General features: G+C 41.8%; 1 protein-coding gene across 1 annotated transcript in view; it reads right to left on the bottom strand.

Moving 5' to 3' along the window:
- The window catches only part of CNTNAP5 (contactin associated protein family member 5), a 298,702-nt gene that overhangs the window by 78,100 nt on the left and 201,012 nt on the right, over window positions 1-19,590 (bottom strand). Inside the window, exon 13 of the mRNA XM_063341381.1 lies at window positions 15,007-15,207. Coding sequence (XP_063197451.1) covers window positions 15,007-15,207 — 201 coding nt within the window. The remainder of the gene's footprint in view (window positions 1-15,006; window positions 15,208-19,590) is intronic.

Genomic DNA, 19,590 nt, shown 5'->3' with positions numbered 1-19,590 from the left:
AGGACTTAATTCCCCACTACACATTCCCTCAAAAGATGTTGCTCAGTGAAAACCAAAGTAACTGATTTTTTTTTTTTTTTTTTTTTTGCATGTACAGGGAGTGAAAAGTTCTGCGAGAGAAAGCTGAACAGTTGAGCACCCAACTCTCCCCCGTGCTTCAGCTACTTTGAACCACTTTAGCAGAATAAAGAGGCTCTGAATCTATTTTAGTCAGTCACTGACAAAGTCCTCCTGCATGGGTAAACTCCTGAGTGGCACAGCGATCTGAAGAAGCTCCTGCATCAATCCCTTTCCTGGCTCTGAAAAATGGCCAGAGAAGGTATTCTAATTTATATTGCATCACTCCAGTAACCAGGCTTAAAGATGCTTCTCCACACCCTTCTACTTCAGTTGTGCCGGGTATACCTGTCTATTTTATTTTAGTATTGGCTTTTTCAATCCATCAGTGCTGAAGTGTTCAGACTCTGATTGCAAATACTGTATCAACAAGCTATGGATGAACTTTTTAGCTTCTCTACATATCTGAATTTTTACAATGTTTCTGTGTTTTATAGTTTATTTTACACTAAAGTGGAATTTAATGAAAGATGCAATAACTAAGGAGTTAATCCACCATCTTACTGGCCTAAATCAGTTTAAATATACTGAATCCAATGGAACTGATCCTGCATATCTTTGAGCTCTGTATATTTTTCAGTTGAATCATTCGATATTGTAGCTGCTCAAGCTGCCCATTAATAGAATGTTATGATTACGTTAGCTATTCAAAGCTTTTTAATCATGTTATACAAACACAGTTCAGCCTATGAATTGTTTATCTTGATTAGATATTGTGTGAGCGTTCATTTAAAATTATGAAGCATTGTTTTAGAGCAGAAATAAAGACAAGGGCATCAAAAAGACTTCAAGGTGTTAGAGTGAACATTTACTCTGAAGACCTTTGGCTGAATTCCTATTTGCATGAATATTCAGGAACAATCTGTTCATGCCTCAGGAACATTTCTGCAAACAAAAAAATCTCAGTATTGTTGTCCAGAATAATATAAAAAAGGATTATGAAAATTATCAAAGTGAAATTGAAAAGAAATTCCAGTAGGATAGGAAAGAAATAGCTGCCATTTATCATTTTCCATCAGCTAAAACACACTAGCCAAGGAAAGTATTGTTCTAAGCAAGATTACCTGCAACTGGCCTGCCTGCTAAATCGTATTTCATAACGGTTGACTGCTTTCCATTGTGTAACCACAGTTGTGTACTATACATTGATAGCTCCTGTCACTATAATACAATTATGTTTACCCATTAGTTTCTGCTTTTGTGCCACAACCCAGCAACTACAATATTACAATGGTTCTAATGGTCTGTTTCACTTTGTTCATTTACCTATTAATTTTGGCAATGGCATATTTCATGGAACATAAATTTCATCCTCTGAAAACATGACAACCTGTAGTACAATATGGTCAGACAGAATCTGGAGCTTTGTACGGAAGTAAAATGAATTGTCCAGGGTGGCATTTTGGAAAGAACATACCTCCCCCTGGAGGCATCAGTTGTATCTAAGGTGATTACTTCAGCAGTAATAGGATGTAATTATTCACTCAATAAAATTCTGCCTCTATTAAGTAGGTACTTCTAATGTTCTGCAGATTGACTGGTGGCCCTAGCCTGTCTCACAGAGGCAGTAAACAAAACACAACACCGAATCTCTTTGTCTGAATCCAGAGCATAAATGTGCACTGGGAAGGAAGTGACCTAGAAAGCTGGCACCGCTTTGAACCTGGAGGCTCTGGGAAACAGGACCCCAAAAAACAATCTGAACAATGCTCGTTGCCAGGAGGACCCTCTCCAGTTCAGCAACAGATGACAAAACGGCATAACAAACAGACCAAACTGACTTTCATAGACGGAGAAAAAGTCAAAGGGAGCTGAAACAGAGTCTACTTCAGGAGAAGATGACTTGTCCTAGATTTCCACCCTCGGCTGTAATGTTAACATTCAGTCATGATGATCTCTGAGGAACAGCCCTTAAACTTGTGTCACACACCAAAATATTTTCAGCTGGATAAAATCTGAGAGCTTGAAATAAAGGTGACAATGGGTGATAAACAAATGGTAATGTACAGAAAGCCTTTAGCTCAATGGGGAAGAGAGTAACCAGCACTAACTTGTCTTGCACCAGGCCTGGCAATGATCCATCTATCCCAAGAAGTTAACTACAGTCAATCTTCAGTCTTCTTTTCCTCCTAACCTGTCTGTGCATAACTACATAAATATACAAAAACATACTTTCCCAAAAAGAAAACACTCTATCTATATCAATAGATAATTTTATGGATTGTACTGACCATTTCAATCAGCAGCTAAATGGAAAGTTAGTATTTAAAATAAACGTACCGTGGAACTGATGTTACTTTTTCTTCAGAACCACTTTTCATATCTCTACTCATCCTATCATAGGCTTGGATTCACCAGTAAAACAAACCTGTCAGACCCGAATTAGGTTTGGTAATACAAAATTGAGAAAAAGAACAGCCAGGAATCGTTATCATCTTTTCTTTCCTACCAATGAGTGCCACTACCAACATTTTGATCACATTGAATGAGACAGCCTGAACAAAAAGAAGAATAGAAAATGGCTACTGATTGCAGACTGAGCTACTGGGTGCACTTTTCATGTGCTATTAATTTTAATATATTGGAATCACTATATATTGTAAATTATATACGTCATTTAAACTTTTTTGGCAAACCAAAAATATAGGGAAAGGGGGACGTGGAACTAAGCATCCTGGATAAAGAAACCGGCAGTGCATGAAGCAGGGAGGCACTGATTTTAAAGAAACCTAGCACCACAGCACGTTTCCAAAGCTCTTTGAAAGACTGATGGGTACTGATGAAGTTTGGTTGAGTTTAGGATGTACATTTGGTTTAAGTTTTTGTTCCTATGGTGGGGAGGAGACAGACATTTGTGTATCTGGCGTGGTGAGAAAATATGCGCATCTGCAGTTGATTTTAGCCCAAATTAGGATTTCCTCCTACCACTAGGACACTTGGAGTCATCAGAATCAGTACAGCACGCTCTAAACCGTATTGATTCTAGCCATCTTTAGATATTATATTTCTGGTTTTCTAGAGAAACGAGACATTGGAACATGCTCTGTGAATGTTTGTGCGCCTGTTGTTCAAATAACACATGAACCCACTGGCCAATTTCAAGTATATTTGACTGAAAAATATGTTCCTACAGGCTTCATGTACTGCCTAAGCAGAAAACAGAGAGATCCTCCTAGTACCCAGCCTAAGAAAAGGTTGCAATGCATTTTCAAGCAGATATCAGACAATCCACACAGAAGCTCAACACTAACGCATAAAACCCTGGGGAAAATAAACATCATTTATTACTCCACCGTTCATTGAATTATTGTTTTAGTAAAAATAAACAAAGAAACAATGTTCTAACCTGCCAAAAAAACCCAGCAGCCCAGATAAAGTAATCAAAACTGCAGAGTTGGGAGAAGATGCTGCTCACTAGGCAGAAGCATGAGAACATACAATGTTTAATCATTTTGATCAGTTCCTGTTTAGAAAGATATCTGAAGTATGTTAGAAGTATCACCTTCAGTTGCGTATCTCTCTGCTTGGAAGAACTTGGGCACGTACCTTGGGCTGAACACATAACTTTAAGGCAGCTACAGTAAGATTACATGGATCCCATCCTAGAAATGCAGGCCTGCGCTAATAGGGGTCACTGACAAAATCAAGGGTACTGTTTCTTAATTGCACGGAGTCCCTTCTTGCCCTTTACAATGGAAGACAACATCCTTATCTTACGACTACACCATATTACTACAATCAGAGGTACAACCAGGAAAAATTGTAATGGCCTCTGTCTAATTAGTGTGGGTAAGGACAGCTGTCCATCAATGGTGGGATGAATTCTAGCACTGAATCAGCATTACTAGAGGCATATTCTGAAGATTAGATTACGTTGAAGCCCTGCCTGCTGCATCTGGCTGTGTTCGGACCCATACCTAGATTCAAGCCATCACGGCTAAGCTAACATTTTCTGAATGCACTGCACTCATTCTCAGGTGAGCTTATCCTTCCTTAAAACATTTATGAACAAGAAAGATATGGCTGTCCATAAGGCAACCACATGTCTAATAAACAAAGTAGGCTTGGGGTTCTCACAACTCCCCCCCTACAACCAACCACCGCAACAAAGCAAAATCCAAACACTGCCTGGGAGATTAAGAGAAAGAAATTAGGATTCTTAAGAGATGCTTGAGACTGGGCTCAGCTTATTCCTGGGCTACCGTGAAGAATCACGGCTTTGTCTCCTTACCTGGCTGAATATATCAAATATCCCATAATACCCCACCTGAATATACCATTACCTCCCTTGTAATTTGGTAGGTCCTTAACAATCCACAGAATCAAGCCTTCCTTGCTGAGTCAGCATAACTGTGTTAATCAGTTCACTAGAAAAAACAAATGTACCTCTAAGAGATGACTTGTTTATTCTTCCACTACCAGCCCAAGGACAAGGCAGAAGAGGGACCTATACAAATGTTGCACTTAGGGTACAAGGCTTCAGAGGTGTTCACCTGGGAGGAAACACTCTTTTTACAGTTTTTTTTTGTGGCTGGACAATCTTGGCCATTGGTTTCAAGGTGGTACTTTCAAATAGATCTAATGACCCATATCAGTTCCAGGCAAAATTGCCATCAGTAGCAGCCTGATGCCTCAATTCTCTTCTCTGCTAAATGAGATAAGAAAACTACCTTTAAAGGAGCACTGCATAGATTAATTGGTTAACCTTTCTAAATGCTAATTTTTAAAAAAAGTTTTCTTCTGGGACTTTTGAATTCTGCTCTTGAGAGCAAAGGAAGGCGGCTCTTAATGTTGCTTTGAGTCCTGGACAGCTCAGGCAGGAACACACCCCTTGGCTAAACCAGGCCCCATTAAAGCCTGAGCCTTCCTCCTATCAAAGGGGCTTAGAAAAAATCCAGGCTCAAAAGCTTTTTTATTTTTGTTCTCAAGCTTTCTGGCCCAGCAGATATGAAAAAAAGCTTCTCTAAAGAAAGTTTTTAAAGGGTTGTTTTCTTTCAGGTCACCACATCTTTCTAGCTACTTGTCAAGCCTCAGTCAGATCTGATCCTCCCCAAATCAATCTGGGTTGGGGGGAGGTAAATAAGTCTCAATTGCTTTTAGATGTTTCTTGGGAGGGGAAGAAGTACACCACTTTTTTCCCCAAAGGTCTGGAGACATTTTCTCCAAGTGTGCTCTATATTTTGGGGTTTTTTTTACAAAAGAGAGCAACAGATACTTAGAAGGGCTACTTTTATGCTCCCCTTAACATCAGATGCTTCCCATAAGCAAAACATTGAACTAAATACTCTTAGGGAGGGCTCTTGTTCAGTTGCTGTCTGAACACCAAGCACAAAGTAATCTGAAAATACAGCCTTCAGCTCATCCTCATGGTTCCTTTTCCCGTCTCTGCCTTCACACTTTCAAAAATAGAAAATACATTTCCCATAGGCTATCTTCACACTGTAAAGGGGGTAAAATTCCTGAACTTAAGATTTACACGCAATGAATCTGAGTCTAACCCAATTTATACAGAGTTAAAACTTGACTCCTTTTTCCATACGCTTACATTTTCTTTACTCCTAATTACACTATATAATTAAATTATGTCATTGTTCATTTTGTATATAGCCTTAACACCTCTGTCTTCCTGGATAGGTCAGACCAATTAAAGCAAAATCAAAGCAAATGGGCTCTGTCCCATTCACTTGCTCCATCTCATTTGATTTTCAGCAAGTGCCTTGCTTTGCACATACTTTTTTCCCCAGATCTAAAGCAGGAGTCAAATGAACCCTGAACACACATAAAACTGAGAGACCACAGCCCCAAATACTTTGCTATCCTCAAAGAGAATGTGAATAGAAATGTAAATTACTGTTGCTTCACTCATGTGGCATCTTGGTGATGAGAACAGCTGAGCACTGTTCCACTGTTATGATTTACATCTTCTGTTCTCCAGAACTGGAAAACATCACTCTCCACACTGGCCCAAATTTGACGGAGAAATTAGCTTAATGTCAGTAAGAGAGTTTGAGTCTAATGGAGCCCAGGATGCTCAAAGTAGGACAGCCGAATGAAGCAGACAAATGGAAGTGTGATGAGAACACACTCCCCGCTGTGGCTCTAATGAGGAAGAAGGCACACTTTTCTGCTCAGGCAGCAGTACTGCTTTCTCTCTTGAATGGTGGACAGGTTGCTGTCATAGCTAATGACCCATTAATACAACAAGCCATGGATTAGCTGTTTGTTTCTAATTGCCATTATTTATTTAGTGTTAACAATATGCTGAGTCCTGCAAATTAAAATAGAATATCACTGCTCGTGATTAGGGGAATGGTGTCTGGGAAAGCCTGGAAAAAAGGATGTAATTCTTTCCTTCTTTGAATTGTGTGTATGAATAGCTTATACGACCAGGTCTCTCAAATCAGAGGTATCGTTAGGACGTTTGGTTCTGGCACGCATGTGTGTCTCATAAAACTATCCATTTCCAAACTCCTATTTGGATCACAGAATTCCCTGAACTCAAGGTTTCTTCATTGCTGAGCTATAAACACTTATACCATCCCATAGGTTTCACAGGTTAAGCAAAAATTATCATAAACTTTACTCCAAACCAGAGGTGCTTTGGGAACAAAAGTCCCAAGCTAAATAATGACAAAGGTTAAGCAAACATCTTGCAGCATCAGTTCAGAGCACTGACTTCCTTACAGCACCACCAATAACAGTTCACACAATGACTTCCAGATTCCAGGCTCAAAATCTGTTGTCTAGATTTATATTTCATTTACCTGTCCTTTATGTCTTCATTAACACCCCTGGTACAAGCTTCCTGTATATTGGAAGAGGTACCTTTCATGTCAGTAATACACAGTTGATCTATTCAGTTCGGGCTGACAAATTTGTTTTCTAGGTAAACTGTAAGAGGTCTCTTAAAAAAATGATAATAGAAGTCCAATTCTATTGCTTCTTTGACTTCAAAAAAACCCACACCAACATTCAAGGGAAGAAAAAAAAACACAACAGAAAAACCCAACAGAAATATCCAGTGACAGCAGAAGTATGAAGGACACATTCCACAGAAGCGAACAGGAGTTACCCATACAAGCTTCTTTCTCACTACTCTATCAGTCCCCACCTCAACAAGTGTTTATAAATTTGCCTGACATATTGTGTCTAAAGCAAACACAGATAATGGTGCTCCAGTGTTCACTGGAGTAGTCCCAAGAGACTCATGCTCCTCTGGTGTGACTCCAGAAGTATGTCAGGTAGCATTAAGGCTGTCCTCTGCAGCAAGGTGCAAGGAGGGGGCACGCTTTCTTCCCACTGGCTTAGAAGCCCCCCAGTGTATGACTGAGCAAGGATTTCTTCCCATGTCTCTCTCGTCGCTTGGCCTCTTGGCTACATTGCGATCTCAGAGCAGCAAAATGGGACTAGAGAAGAAGTAATGCAAGCAGCTGCCATTCCTTCCTTAGTAGCTAAAGCACACTTTACCTCACTGCTAGTCAGGAGGAGCTGTATATGGCGAGGGAAGGGTCAGAAATTGGGATAATGATATTTCCATTACTCACAGGTGCATGCATGCTAGATGCCAAGTTACATCCCCCACGCAGCAGTTTTTTAATTCTGTTTAGACCACCTGCATTTTAATCGACTGCACACTACTAACAACACAGCATCTTTAAAAATGGCCTCTATATCTCTCCCTACAAATAAGGGGGCATATGGTATTACCACGGCAAACTCTGTTTAAAAGTCTCTAAATACAGCACAAGTTACCTAAAATTGTGCTTGTGAGAAGCTGTCAGAACTGCCACTTTGGAGGGGAGAGACAAGGTATGGTAGTGGAAAGACAGATGGCAAGTCAATCATTATCAAGAAGGGGACCCTAATTACCCAAGAATAATTACAACATATAATCTACACCTGCCACCTATCCACCACTCCCTTCAATGTGAACCACTTTGAGGGCAGGCTGCCCTGCTCTATGTTATTTTGTGCAATGACAAATAGTCTCCTGGTAATGCAATAACAATTTAAAGTACCTGGAATGATAAAATGGAAATTATTTTTCAAAGGCATAAAATAATAGTGAGCAAACCCCCAATGGTAAATGACTGCTTGTTATGGGTCATTTTATATCACCTCATGGTACACGTATACAAAAAACTTTATCAGAACCCAGGTTTCACACTCCTTTCTCCATAAAGATTTATGCTACTCTAAAAAGTGGCGTCCCCATTACACGAAACCTTGGTGCAAACCGTGCCTCAAACACTGTGGGTCACCTCTGGTGAAAAAAAATACTAAAGCTAGTGAAGGTCTAAGAAAGGCAACTGAAAGGACTATAAAAGCACTGGATGAGTGCAGAACTGTGATTCACCTCGTCCTTCAATACCAGAACTCAGCACACCGAGTAAAACATTAGTTTAAAACACATTTAAGAAAAGGTAGTTCTGTACGCAGGAAGTAGGGAACTCCCGGAACTTGCTTTCCTAGGAAGCTGCAGAGGCAGACAATATAATAAAGTTCAAAAAGTGATTAAACAGATTTATGAATACCAAATCCATAGCGGGTACTAAAAGGGATGCTTTAATAGAGCAACTGTGGGTGATGGGAACTTACTGAGGGATGTGCTGAAGACATCCAGACTTGTGTACTGCGCCTCTCCATCAGCCACTACTGGAGGCAGGACATTCTTAGCATCATTTCTTATGCTCTGACATCACTGGAGATCTCATCTGGAACTAAAGAGGGAGCCTGCACCGACGAAGAGCTCTAGCAACATACAGGGCATAGATAAAACACCACTGAACTGCCTCAGCAGCAGAATTAAGTCTAAACTGAAGTCTAAATGCCAGCATTAGGACACACTCCATGTTGTGAGGTAGTAGAATCATAGAATCATAGAATCTTCATGGTTGGAAAGGACCTTTGAGATCATCGAGTCCAACCAAACAACCTACAATCTCTGCCACTAGAGCATGCCCTGAAGTGCCACATCTACACGTTTGTTAAACACCTCTAGGGATGGTGACTCAACCGCCTCCCTGGGCAGGCTGTTCCAGGGCCTGACCACTCTTTCAGTAAAGTAATTCTTCCTAATATCTAATCTAAACCTCCCCTGCTGCAACTTCAGACCATTTCCTCTGGTCCTGTCATTATTCACCTGGGAGAAGAGGCCAACACCCACCTCTCTACAACCTCCTTTCAGGTAGTTGTAGAGGGCAATGAGGTCTCCCCTCAGCCCCCTCTTCTCCAAACAAAACATGCCCAGCTCCCTCAGCCTCTGCTCATATGACCTGGTCTCCAGACCCCTCACCAGCCTGGTAGCTCTCCTCTAGACACGCTCCAGCACTTCAGTGTCCCTCTTGTGCAGCGGGGCCCAGAACTGAACACAGTACTCGAGGTGAGGCCTCACCAGAGCCGAGTACAGAGGCACCTCCCTGCTCCTGCTGGCCATGCTATTCCTGATACAAGCCAGAATGCTGTTGGCCTTCCTGGCCACCTGGGCACACTGCTGGCTCATGTTAAGCTGTCCGTCCACCAGCACCCCCAGGTCCTTTTCTGCTGGGCAGCTTTCCAGCCACTCTTCCCCAAGCCAGTAGTGTTGCTTGGGGTTGTTGTGACTGAAATGCAGGACCTGGCACTTGGCCTTATTAAACCTCATACAGTTGGCCTTGGCCCATCGATCCAGCCTGTCCAGGTCCCTCTGTAAAGCCATCCTACCCTCAAGCAGATCAACACTCCCACCTGGTTTGGTGCCGTCTGCAAACTTACTGAGGGTGCACTCAATCCCCTCATCCAGATCATTGATAAAGATATTAAACAAAACCGGCCCCAAAACTAGGCCCTGAGGGACACCAGTGATGACCGGCCGCCAAGAGGATTTTACCCCATTAATCACAACTCTCTGGGCACGGGCATCCAGCCAGTTTTTAACCCAGCGAAGAGTACACTTCTCTATGCCATGATTCGCCAGCTTCTCCAGGAGAATGCTATGGGGGACAGTGTCAAAGGCCTTACCAAAGTCCAGACAGACAACGTCCACAGCCTTCCCTGCATCCAGAAGGTGGGTCACATGGTCATAGAAAGAGATCAGGTTGGTTAAGCAGGACCTCCCCTTCTTAAACCCGTGCTGGCTGGCCCTGATCCCTTGGCTGCCCTGCATTTGCTGTGACAGCTTACTCAAGATGATCCTCTCCATGATCTTTCCTGGTACCGAGGTCAGGCTGACAGGCCTGTAGTTTCCCGGATCCTCCTTCCGACCCTTCTTGTAGATGGGCGTCACATTAGCCACCCTCCAGTCATCTGGTACCTCCCCTGTTGACCAAGATTGTTGATAAATGACGGAGAGAGGCTTGGTGAGCTCTCCCGCCAGCTCCCTGAGTACTCTTGGGTGAATCCCATCCGGCCCCATAGACTTATGTGCGTCTAAGGTGCAGAAGCAGATCATTGACTACTTCCTCCTGGACTATGGGTGGGTTGTTTCTGCTCTCTGTGCTTATCTTCCAGGTAAGGAGGCTGAACACCCTTGGGTATAGCTGGTACTACATCTTTTCCCTCAATAACAGAGGTGCAAAATGCAAATGCAGTGGTTAACAGGTGAGGTCAAACAGCTGTCTGGCATAAGTGGTCACAGACTTGGAGATGGCACATGGTGCAGCTCAGCACTGAAATACAGGTCTAGCTGGGAGACAGAGGGGAGAAGAGGAGGTGGAAACCTGGGTGCAAGTCATATAATACTGGGATTGACAGATTTTAAGAGGGACAGGCAGAAAGCTCAGGGAAGAGGTGTGTAGTTTAGGATGGATGTTTGAAATCAAAGCTTGAGGTGGCGTGGTGTGGGAATTCTAGTAGAAAAGGAATAAGGAAGAAGGCAGGAAGAAAATACCCCCTAAAGACATTGCTATTTCTTTGATTTTTGCTCTAGGACTGATCTTTTCTCAGTCCCTGCCTACACAAATGTGCTATGAACTTGACAGACTGTCAGCCAAGTATTGTAAAGCAAGCTATCCTGCCACTGATACAGCTGTCACTGTGTTAAGTCCTTGATACGGTGGATGTGAGGCAGCTTCCCAAATGTTAAGCTTTTGAGTACACCCACTCCTTCTAGAAAACCGAGCTAATTCAGTCAGAGCTGAGGGTTCGTTCAGTTAATAAAGTGTTTTCATACCTTCAAACATCTTGTATGTTAACAGTTTAATTAAACGTGCATGTGCACACATGCACCTATCCTTGTAGACAGACCCTTCTCCTAGGTATTGCCTGAGATGCTCCACAAAGAAGGGAAATCAGAGCCCCCCGGGACCTAAATTTCTTTTCAGATTCCCAGAATACAGACGACACGTTTAGAAGTAGCCCAAGCTTCCTACCCACATACGTCCTCTCCTGCTAGCTTGTCTTGGTCCTCATCAGGTGGTCTGTGCTTCTAGGGATGGTAAAGTCTGCCATCTTTTACTAAGAGTGTGGATGACTTTCCTAAGTAATGCCCACTGTCAGATTCGCTCTGGTTATGTGGGTGTCTCTCCAACAGGCATGGAGAAGTCACAAGAGACTTGCAATTACTGGTCATAAATTGTAAGTTTCATTTGCCAGCATCATGAGAAAGCCAGCAATTTCTTTGATGAACAGACATCGATTCTGATGTTCACAAACCTTCTGAAAAGCTGTCTGATGGCAGAGATATACAAAAATGAGGTTCAGGGCAATTTAATTTTAGTTGTAAAAGACACGCTTGCAGCTAAGCCATAGTATGACAGTGAGAACTGATAAGGCTGTTCCAGACAGCAGGAGGTGGAGATGAGTAAATTCCTTTGCCAACTGCCAGATTGCACGTCTGACACATTGCAGATGTAAATCCAAGTAACTCAATGGGGAGACTACACTGAATCACACCCGCTGGGGATGTGCCTATGTCTTCAGAACAAGAGGTAGTAGGAAGAGGTGAAAGACAAGTTCCTTGATATAAACTGGAACAATTTTATGCAAGCCAGGAGCCTCCCTTGGTTTCTCTCTGAGGCAGCCTGGAGCATCATGCTTGTCCCTTTGCACAGGCACATGATTTTTTTTTTTTTTTCCTTCTTTTTCCCCCATGTCAAAGCTGTGAAAGCCAAAGTTGCTCTGTAAAAACATGCATCTTTGCTGGAGAGTGACACTACGAATGCAAAAGGAAAGAGAAATATTTTTATTGCTTCTCTGTGAAACATGACAGTGTTTAGATCCTGAAGAAAAGGACCTGGGGTTTTGGTGCTACCAGCTGAGATATCCTAATCATGCGTTTCATCTTCTCAGAAAAAAATAAAGAACAAAACCCAAAACTAGAGGAAGCTCAGAAATGGATTAGATTCCTTGCAGGAAGGGGAAATTTTACAGCTCTGTCAAGATCAGATATACCTCTGGGAGATGCCCTTCCATCAAGCATTCGCCACTGGGCTCAGTCCAGAGGTATTAATGAATAGTGATATTCAGCAGGTTGGATTAGGTCATGTAATGTTTCCTGCTGGCCTGCAAATGCAGCGTTGTCATCAATCCATGTGTATTTGTATACTGACTTCTGAAGTGCGGTTCATTAGCCATAATTATACATTATGATACCCTTGCAACACAGAGAGTACTAGTGCTTCAGGCATCCAAAATCTTAGGCCGAATCAAGACACAAAACCCAGGAGTTTTGATTTTTGTTCTGTTGCTCAGACCCCAAATCAAACTCCCTCCAGTTACTTCTGGGCATAAACACCACAGCAGAGAACCTTCTGCAGTGAGTCTAGCAAAATGCCCTACGGTTACTCACACACGTAGCTCATCTGCAAATTTAGGTACAGAAATTCTTTAAATCTCAGGACTCTTCAAGACACCTACAGTGTTCAGCACTACATGGTCTCTAGGCTCTTCTATAATACAGCAGCAGTTCACCTCAAAATGGATATCAATTAGGCTATTTAAGGCTTTGGGGAAAAAAAAGTCTACTATTTAAAAACACTTGATACTCAGCTAAGAACAAATTGTTACACATATCTTGTCATTTCAAGAACTCAAACAATTTATTTTTGAGCATGTTCCACATCTTGCCAAACCTACAGCCTTAGGCTGTTGAGAAAGTTCAGGACGAAAAATTGAAAGTGTAATTAAAAAGCATACAATAGGAGGAAAAAGGAGAGAGGGAAAAATGATGGTGTCTGCCACATGCACAGCACCGGGCTGTAATTTTTTCTGATTTACCAGCTGGAGTTGTACTAAAGAGTTATGAGTCATACAATGCTTGTGTGGTCAAGTGTCAGGACCACATTGGCCCTGCAGCAGCTGCCAGAGCACAAGCTGGGCTGTTGGACACCATCCCTGCGTCCCCTCCCTTGAGATATCAGAGTCACAACTTTGGTCCTGGACAAGTGGAGAAGGAGCTGCCTCTCAAGAATTAACTTAGCTGGTTTGCCAGTTGGTAGATAGCTTTAGCCCTGAAGCAGCATACAAGATTATCACTACCTCACTACCTTTTTTTTTTTTTTTTAAAGGAAAAATGGGTTTGGATAATTAAGAGGTGTCCCTAGCTTTAAAGAGGCACCACATACAGAAGGTATATCAAAATGTACTCATACCGTGCTTTTCTGCATGTGCCCAACCAAGTACCTCACAGAAATGTGTAAAAGTAAACACATGCAGACTGCTCTAATATTATGGCCTTCAGCCTTAAAAAATAATTTTGGAAATAATCACTGTGTGATTATAACTTTATAACATGTCAAGAGCGGTGTGGGATACAGAAGCCAGCAACACAAAGTGTTTGTAAGACATTAGTTCCCCCTCTTCACGAGCAGTTATGCCTGCATTTTGTTTTCCCTTTGTGCTCTACCCTGGGTGCTGATATTAAGATTTCATTCTTTAAAAAATGATTAGCAATACAAGCAGTTCTTGGCTGGTAAATTCTGATGATAACAAAAGACGTAATTCACAGGTTTTAAAAATAAACTGGCTGTAAGGCATGTGATTACTGGATCCATAAACATTCAGTGTTATAGTAACTTTGCTGGAACCAGGCGGGTTTTTGATACATCTCATTAGGCAATGTATTTTTAACACAACAGGAACTCCCATTGCAAGGTCCCCTTAAGGCTTTCTGTGGGATTTCTTCTAACCTACTAACAAATCTAAGAGTTTCTAATAATCAAAGAATCACCAGGACCATACAGACATTACAAGTAACCAGATGAGACTTTGAAGACATTCAGAAGCCTGCCCTTAATGGCATTCATCTCTCTGGCTAAGCAAACGTAAAATCCTGACCCCAAGAGAGGGTTTAGTGGAAGGCAGCCATCCTGAGTAGCCACTGGAGATTTGCTACTGTAGAGACACAAACTGATCAGACCCTCTGCTTTCTTGAGGCTGTTAAATTAAATCTGGGCAGAAAACTTATTCCTTCTATCACAAGGGGAAAATTAGTTTTGCCCCAGAAACGGTACTACAAAACACCTCAAACATCATCTTCAGGGCTGTGGGACTCAGAAGAGGGTGCACCCCTCTTCTCCAGAAACATCATCAGAGTTTGGAGCGATCTGGATTCTTTCTACCTTTAATATACAGTTAACAAGACCTAAATGAATAAACACATCCATTTACCATGAGCTAAATCCAACTTTTGTGGTTTCTAAGTAGTACTTTCCATTGTAGAAGCTTTCGGAGACTTTGTACACATGAATTTAAGGAGTGGAAACTCCCCTGCGGAGCTCTGAGCCTCTTGCATCAGAGGACAGGCACTGAACAGTGGTATCCCAGAAGGTAAAAGGCTTTTCACTCTATTCTGTATTGCTACGATTCGTTTTGGGTTTGGTTTTTCTGTTTCTCCTCAGCCACAGTGTGGTCCGTACCCTCTGTATAAGCAATAAAAGTTAACAAGGAAAGATTTGGGATCGTGGCACTTACTCGGAGTGTTCAGGAGACGTGACTTCTTGCAGTGGTAGGCTGCCTCCTGTTCGCAGTACTCTGCACTGTTTATCACAGCTTCGAGCTGCTCTGCACTGCTGTTGTAGTTGAAGGACATGGTGTATGGCTTCTCCACGTTCGCTCCTTGGACTCTGGTTAGCCCTGTGTTGTTGTGCTGCACTGCAGTCCAGATGTTATCTTCTGTTAAATGAAAAAGGAATGAACGGGAAGTTAACAGCAAAAAACTCGCAACAAGCGAGGAACAAAAACCCAATTGAAATCTAATGCTTTACTGCATCGGAGAGAGGACCAGCAGGACCCTGGGCTCCAAAATGGTCACCCTGTGATGAGGACCTGTTACAGGTCAATGTAGCCCACAGAGCTGTTTCTCCCTGAGCCAGCTTGAGCAAACACTACGGAGCCTGCTGAGCAAGAGAGAAACTACAAGCTTCCTGGGAACAACGGGAGATTTTCAGCATCTTCTATTGCCAGGTATATGAAGAAAATTACATACGTTGGATTTGGCCCCGAGTGAAAAGACATAATAATATGGCTCATGGTAGTAACACTCATCTTCTGCAAGCACAGCTGTACCTGAGAGTACAGTCCACGTTGTTATAACAACAAATGGCAGTGGAGTACTGCGGCTGACAAGCTCTCACAAACTCACCACAAACAGAAACCACAAATTCTTGCCAGAAAGATAAAACTGAGAGTATGTTTTTTACCACCCAGCTGGAAGTCAAATCACTTATTCTACTCAGTTCTCAGATTTTTCTACATATGAGTTGAGTGATCCCCTGCTTGGATGGTGGTACAGAACACCATATGACTCGGCATCTGTAGTTAACCGTAAATGTTGATGCTTTTCCATGCTGGGGAGCCCATTCTCATCTCCTTCATTACATTTACTGTCAGACCAAGGGTGACAGAAAGGAGAATCTAGGCTTAAGCACAACCCGCACCATCACAACCCAGCTCACGGCCAGCATCAGGGTTGGCATGTTAAGGAGAACATCACAATTAGAAGCAATTAGCTTAGCAGGGAGGCTGTTTCCCTGCTGGTTCTGGTGAGATAGCAACAGCCAAGATAACAAGGACAACCTGAATGGCCAATCTGATGAGTTGACCCAAAGTAAAAGGCAAACTCTTTAACAAGGATTCACAGGACTGAGCCCTGCACGTGGTCCGCAACGTTATTAAGAGTCACACCCAGTAAATTCCCTCTTTATCCCTGCTTGCCCAGGGAGGATACAAGATACTGACAGGGCAAAAATTTAAGGAAGTAGATTTTAATCATTTCATGAGAGGAAGATTTCAATCTCACCTGCAGAAACCTAGAGACAGTTATGGAGGAAGAGGCAAGATCTAGACAAGAGATTTATATTTTGTTACTCATGCTTCAACAGGGAAATCCCAGATAACACTAAACCAGATCTTTTCTAAACTGATCTTAAAAACTGTGCATTTAAATATTCAGATGGTTTTACCAGATTACCTGGTCTGAGTTCTTGGAGAGCATGAGCTTTCCAGTTACTCCCCAGTACACTGGCATGACAAGCCCAGTAACTTTGTGGCCACTGTAATGCACTGCATTGTGTTGTTTTCATTGAGCTACAAATATCCCACAGATTACTTCAGTAGAACTCTAATAGGTGTATAAAAATCCTAAATGGACTATCTGTGCAAAGACACTCAGATGATTTAATGGACTGCCATTATGGAGGCATTCAGATGACAAGCAAGTAACAACAACCATCTGGAGACGATTTAAAGAGGTCTGTTCCAAGACCTGGCTGCAAGTTACGGAGAAATTACTCTTCCAGTAATGTATGGCATTAACTGTAAGGACAGTTTACGCTCAGCAAACCATACATTCGCTCACAACACTCTCATCATTTCTGTGATGGCGGACAGAAAGAGTTTGCACATGGATCTGTAATTCTGTGGTTCTTGTTGAGTTCAGGCTGCTGCTTGTGGGTCCTTTGAGTTGGAGCTCAATAAAACACTCCTGCAACGCGTGATACACAAAAGTTAGATTAAAATCACAAGAAATATTACAAATTTATTGCTTGTAAAACTTGCCTCAGCGGTTGTAATCACAGTCAACACTGTAGCACAATACCCTGCACAGTCCTGTACAATATATTGCTTCCAACACGATATAATTCAATGACTTCATAACACATATCTTGTATATCTGAAAGTAGTGATTCTTATCAGCCAGAGTCTCTCTGTTTTTTCTTTTGTTCTCTCAAGGATCGACATGAAGAGAGTGGATGTTTCAGAAGCAGCTGAGGGTAAGCTAGCTTTCCTCTTACAGAAGATGGTAAAAATTTAACCCCTGTCTTCACTGAAAAATATACTAAGATGACAAACATCAAGTTACTGATACTGTAAGCCAGAAGTAAAATGAAGAGATGATGAAACAAACCGGATGCTGAAATTCCAGATGAGCAGTCATAAGCTCCTCTGCACTGAGAGTTACTTACAGAATTTTGAGAAATTGTAACAAAATCGATGCTCACAATAGTGGCTAAAGGGCTGCTCAGGAAGCACAACAGCCTAACGCTAGAGCTTCAGAGTGGTTAGCACTACTGCTTTCCAGGCTGCGTACTTGCACACCAGGACAGGTGCTGTGTGGGTACTTGAAAAGCCAAAAGTACCAAGATCTAGTAATTTAGAAGCAACGAAGGATTACAAGGAAAAATGTATTGAAAGTAGCACAGCATAAAACCGTCTGCCCAAGAAATGTTCAAAATATAATTAACTGACATGTTTGAAATGAGGTTGGACAAGAAACCAATTAACAAGTGTGTTGGACAGACAACGCAACAAGTCTTTCTCTTACTTTCCTCTGTGATTGTTCATTAATTTGCGACGGTCTTGTTGTCGTTACAGCTGCACTCAGCTGTCCCTCTGAGATCTGAACTTTGACATTCAAGACCTGCTTTTCTCTGCAGGATCTTTTAGAAATGAGAAGCTAACTGCAGATATTCAACAGTTTGCAAAGGGAAAGGAAAAACAAATCAGGTTTCTGTCTGTACTCAAAGTAATTGTGATTTAGCAAGAACATGAGAACAGAGTGTTAACAAAGTAATGGTGGAAGGGAAGAATTCTGCAGTTACATTTCAGACACTTTCTAATCTACATATGCCTGATCTGTTACACTTACTAATTTTACAGATCAGATCTGTGCTGTGCTGGTCACCTCAAAGGTACCCTCGATGCTCTGTCTTTGAGGCAAAGGTAGCCATCAGTACAGCTTCTCAAAAAAATATATACGTTTGGCTCACTGATCTAGTGAAATGAAAGTCACAGCCACCAGCGAGCATACCTCCATTCAAGCTACCACCATTCCAAAGTTTGTTTCTTTCCCCTACGCGCAGTTAGTGTAGAAAGAGCACAGAGAAACATATCTCCTGCTACCTTTTCCATTAAAAAAAAATAGAAAAGAGAAGAGAAGAGAAGAGAAGAGAAGAGAAGAGAAGAGAAGAGAAGAGAAGAGAAGAGAAGAGAAGAGAAGAGAAGAGAAGAGAAGAGGAAAAGAAAAGAAAAGAAAAGAAAAGAAAAGAAAAGAAAAGAAAAGAAAAGAAAAGAAAAGAAAAGAAAAGAAAAGAAAAGAAAAGAAAAGAAAAGAAAAGAAAAGAAAAGAAAAGAAAAGAAAAGAAAAGAAAAGAAAAGAAAAGAAAAGAAAAGAAAAGAAAAGAAAAGAAAAGCTTTAGAAACTTTAGAAAGCTTTAGAAACTTTGCAATAAAGGAAGTCTTCAGATTAGAAGGGCGGCCCAACACCCTGCAAATACAAGACAGAAGAGCTGGTGACAACAATGTTAGAGGAGGAAAAGGAAGAGAGGTGTATGTATTCAGCCATCTCAGACATGCTTCTTCCCGCTTCCCAGGGAAAGAATGAGTACTTCCATTTTAGAAAGAGAGAAGTGAGGTGTAGAGGGGCTAGGTAACGTGCACAAAGTCATGCACAACCTGCTAGGAGAATAAGGGACTGCACTCACATCACAGTAAAAAAAACCAAAAAAAACCAAAAAAAAAAACCAGAGAAAGTTTCTTCTTTCAAAAGGACATCCCTTGGTTTACAGGCTCAGCAAATGAGCCTGAAAACAATTTAAACTTTAGTTTGCTTTGGACAGATTGTGAGAGCCAACGCTGCTCCCTCGGGCATCTCAGATGACTGAGGGAGAAGTAACTAAGAGCTGGAGGGAAGTAAATTCTTGAACCATTCCAAGACAAGAGCAAGACCAAGACCATGTGCACCTGCTTATGTAGATCAGAAAACCACAAAAAAATAACCCCAACCTTTCTTTCTTCTGAAGACTCTCACCATGTAGGTCAACTCTTGGGTTCAAGCACCATTTTCTCCACCTCAAGACCGGCAGCATTTAGAAAAATATACCATTTTATCAAATTCACAGGCACAAGTTTAGCTAGGGCTGCACCTGCAGTACAGCCGCCTGCTTCAGAATGAGATATTTTTAGGCAGTGACACTGTAATCGTAGATGCAAACCAAGCTGAGCGCCACTGTGTCCTTCTAGCCATTTCCATAACCGGAAACTGTTAAACTAGGTAGA

The sequence above is a fragment of the Chroicocephalus ridibundus genome, chromosome 7 (genome assembly GCF_963924245.1).
Source record: "Chroicocephalus ridibundus chromosome 7, bChrRid1.1, whole genome shotgun sequence".
NCBI lineage: Eukaryota > Metazoa > Chordata > Aves > Charadriiformes > Laridae > Chroicocephalus > Chroicocephalus ridibundus.
Note: the sequence above shows the minus strand (reverse complement) of the source record. Positions and strands in the feature narration are given on the sequence as shown.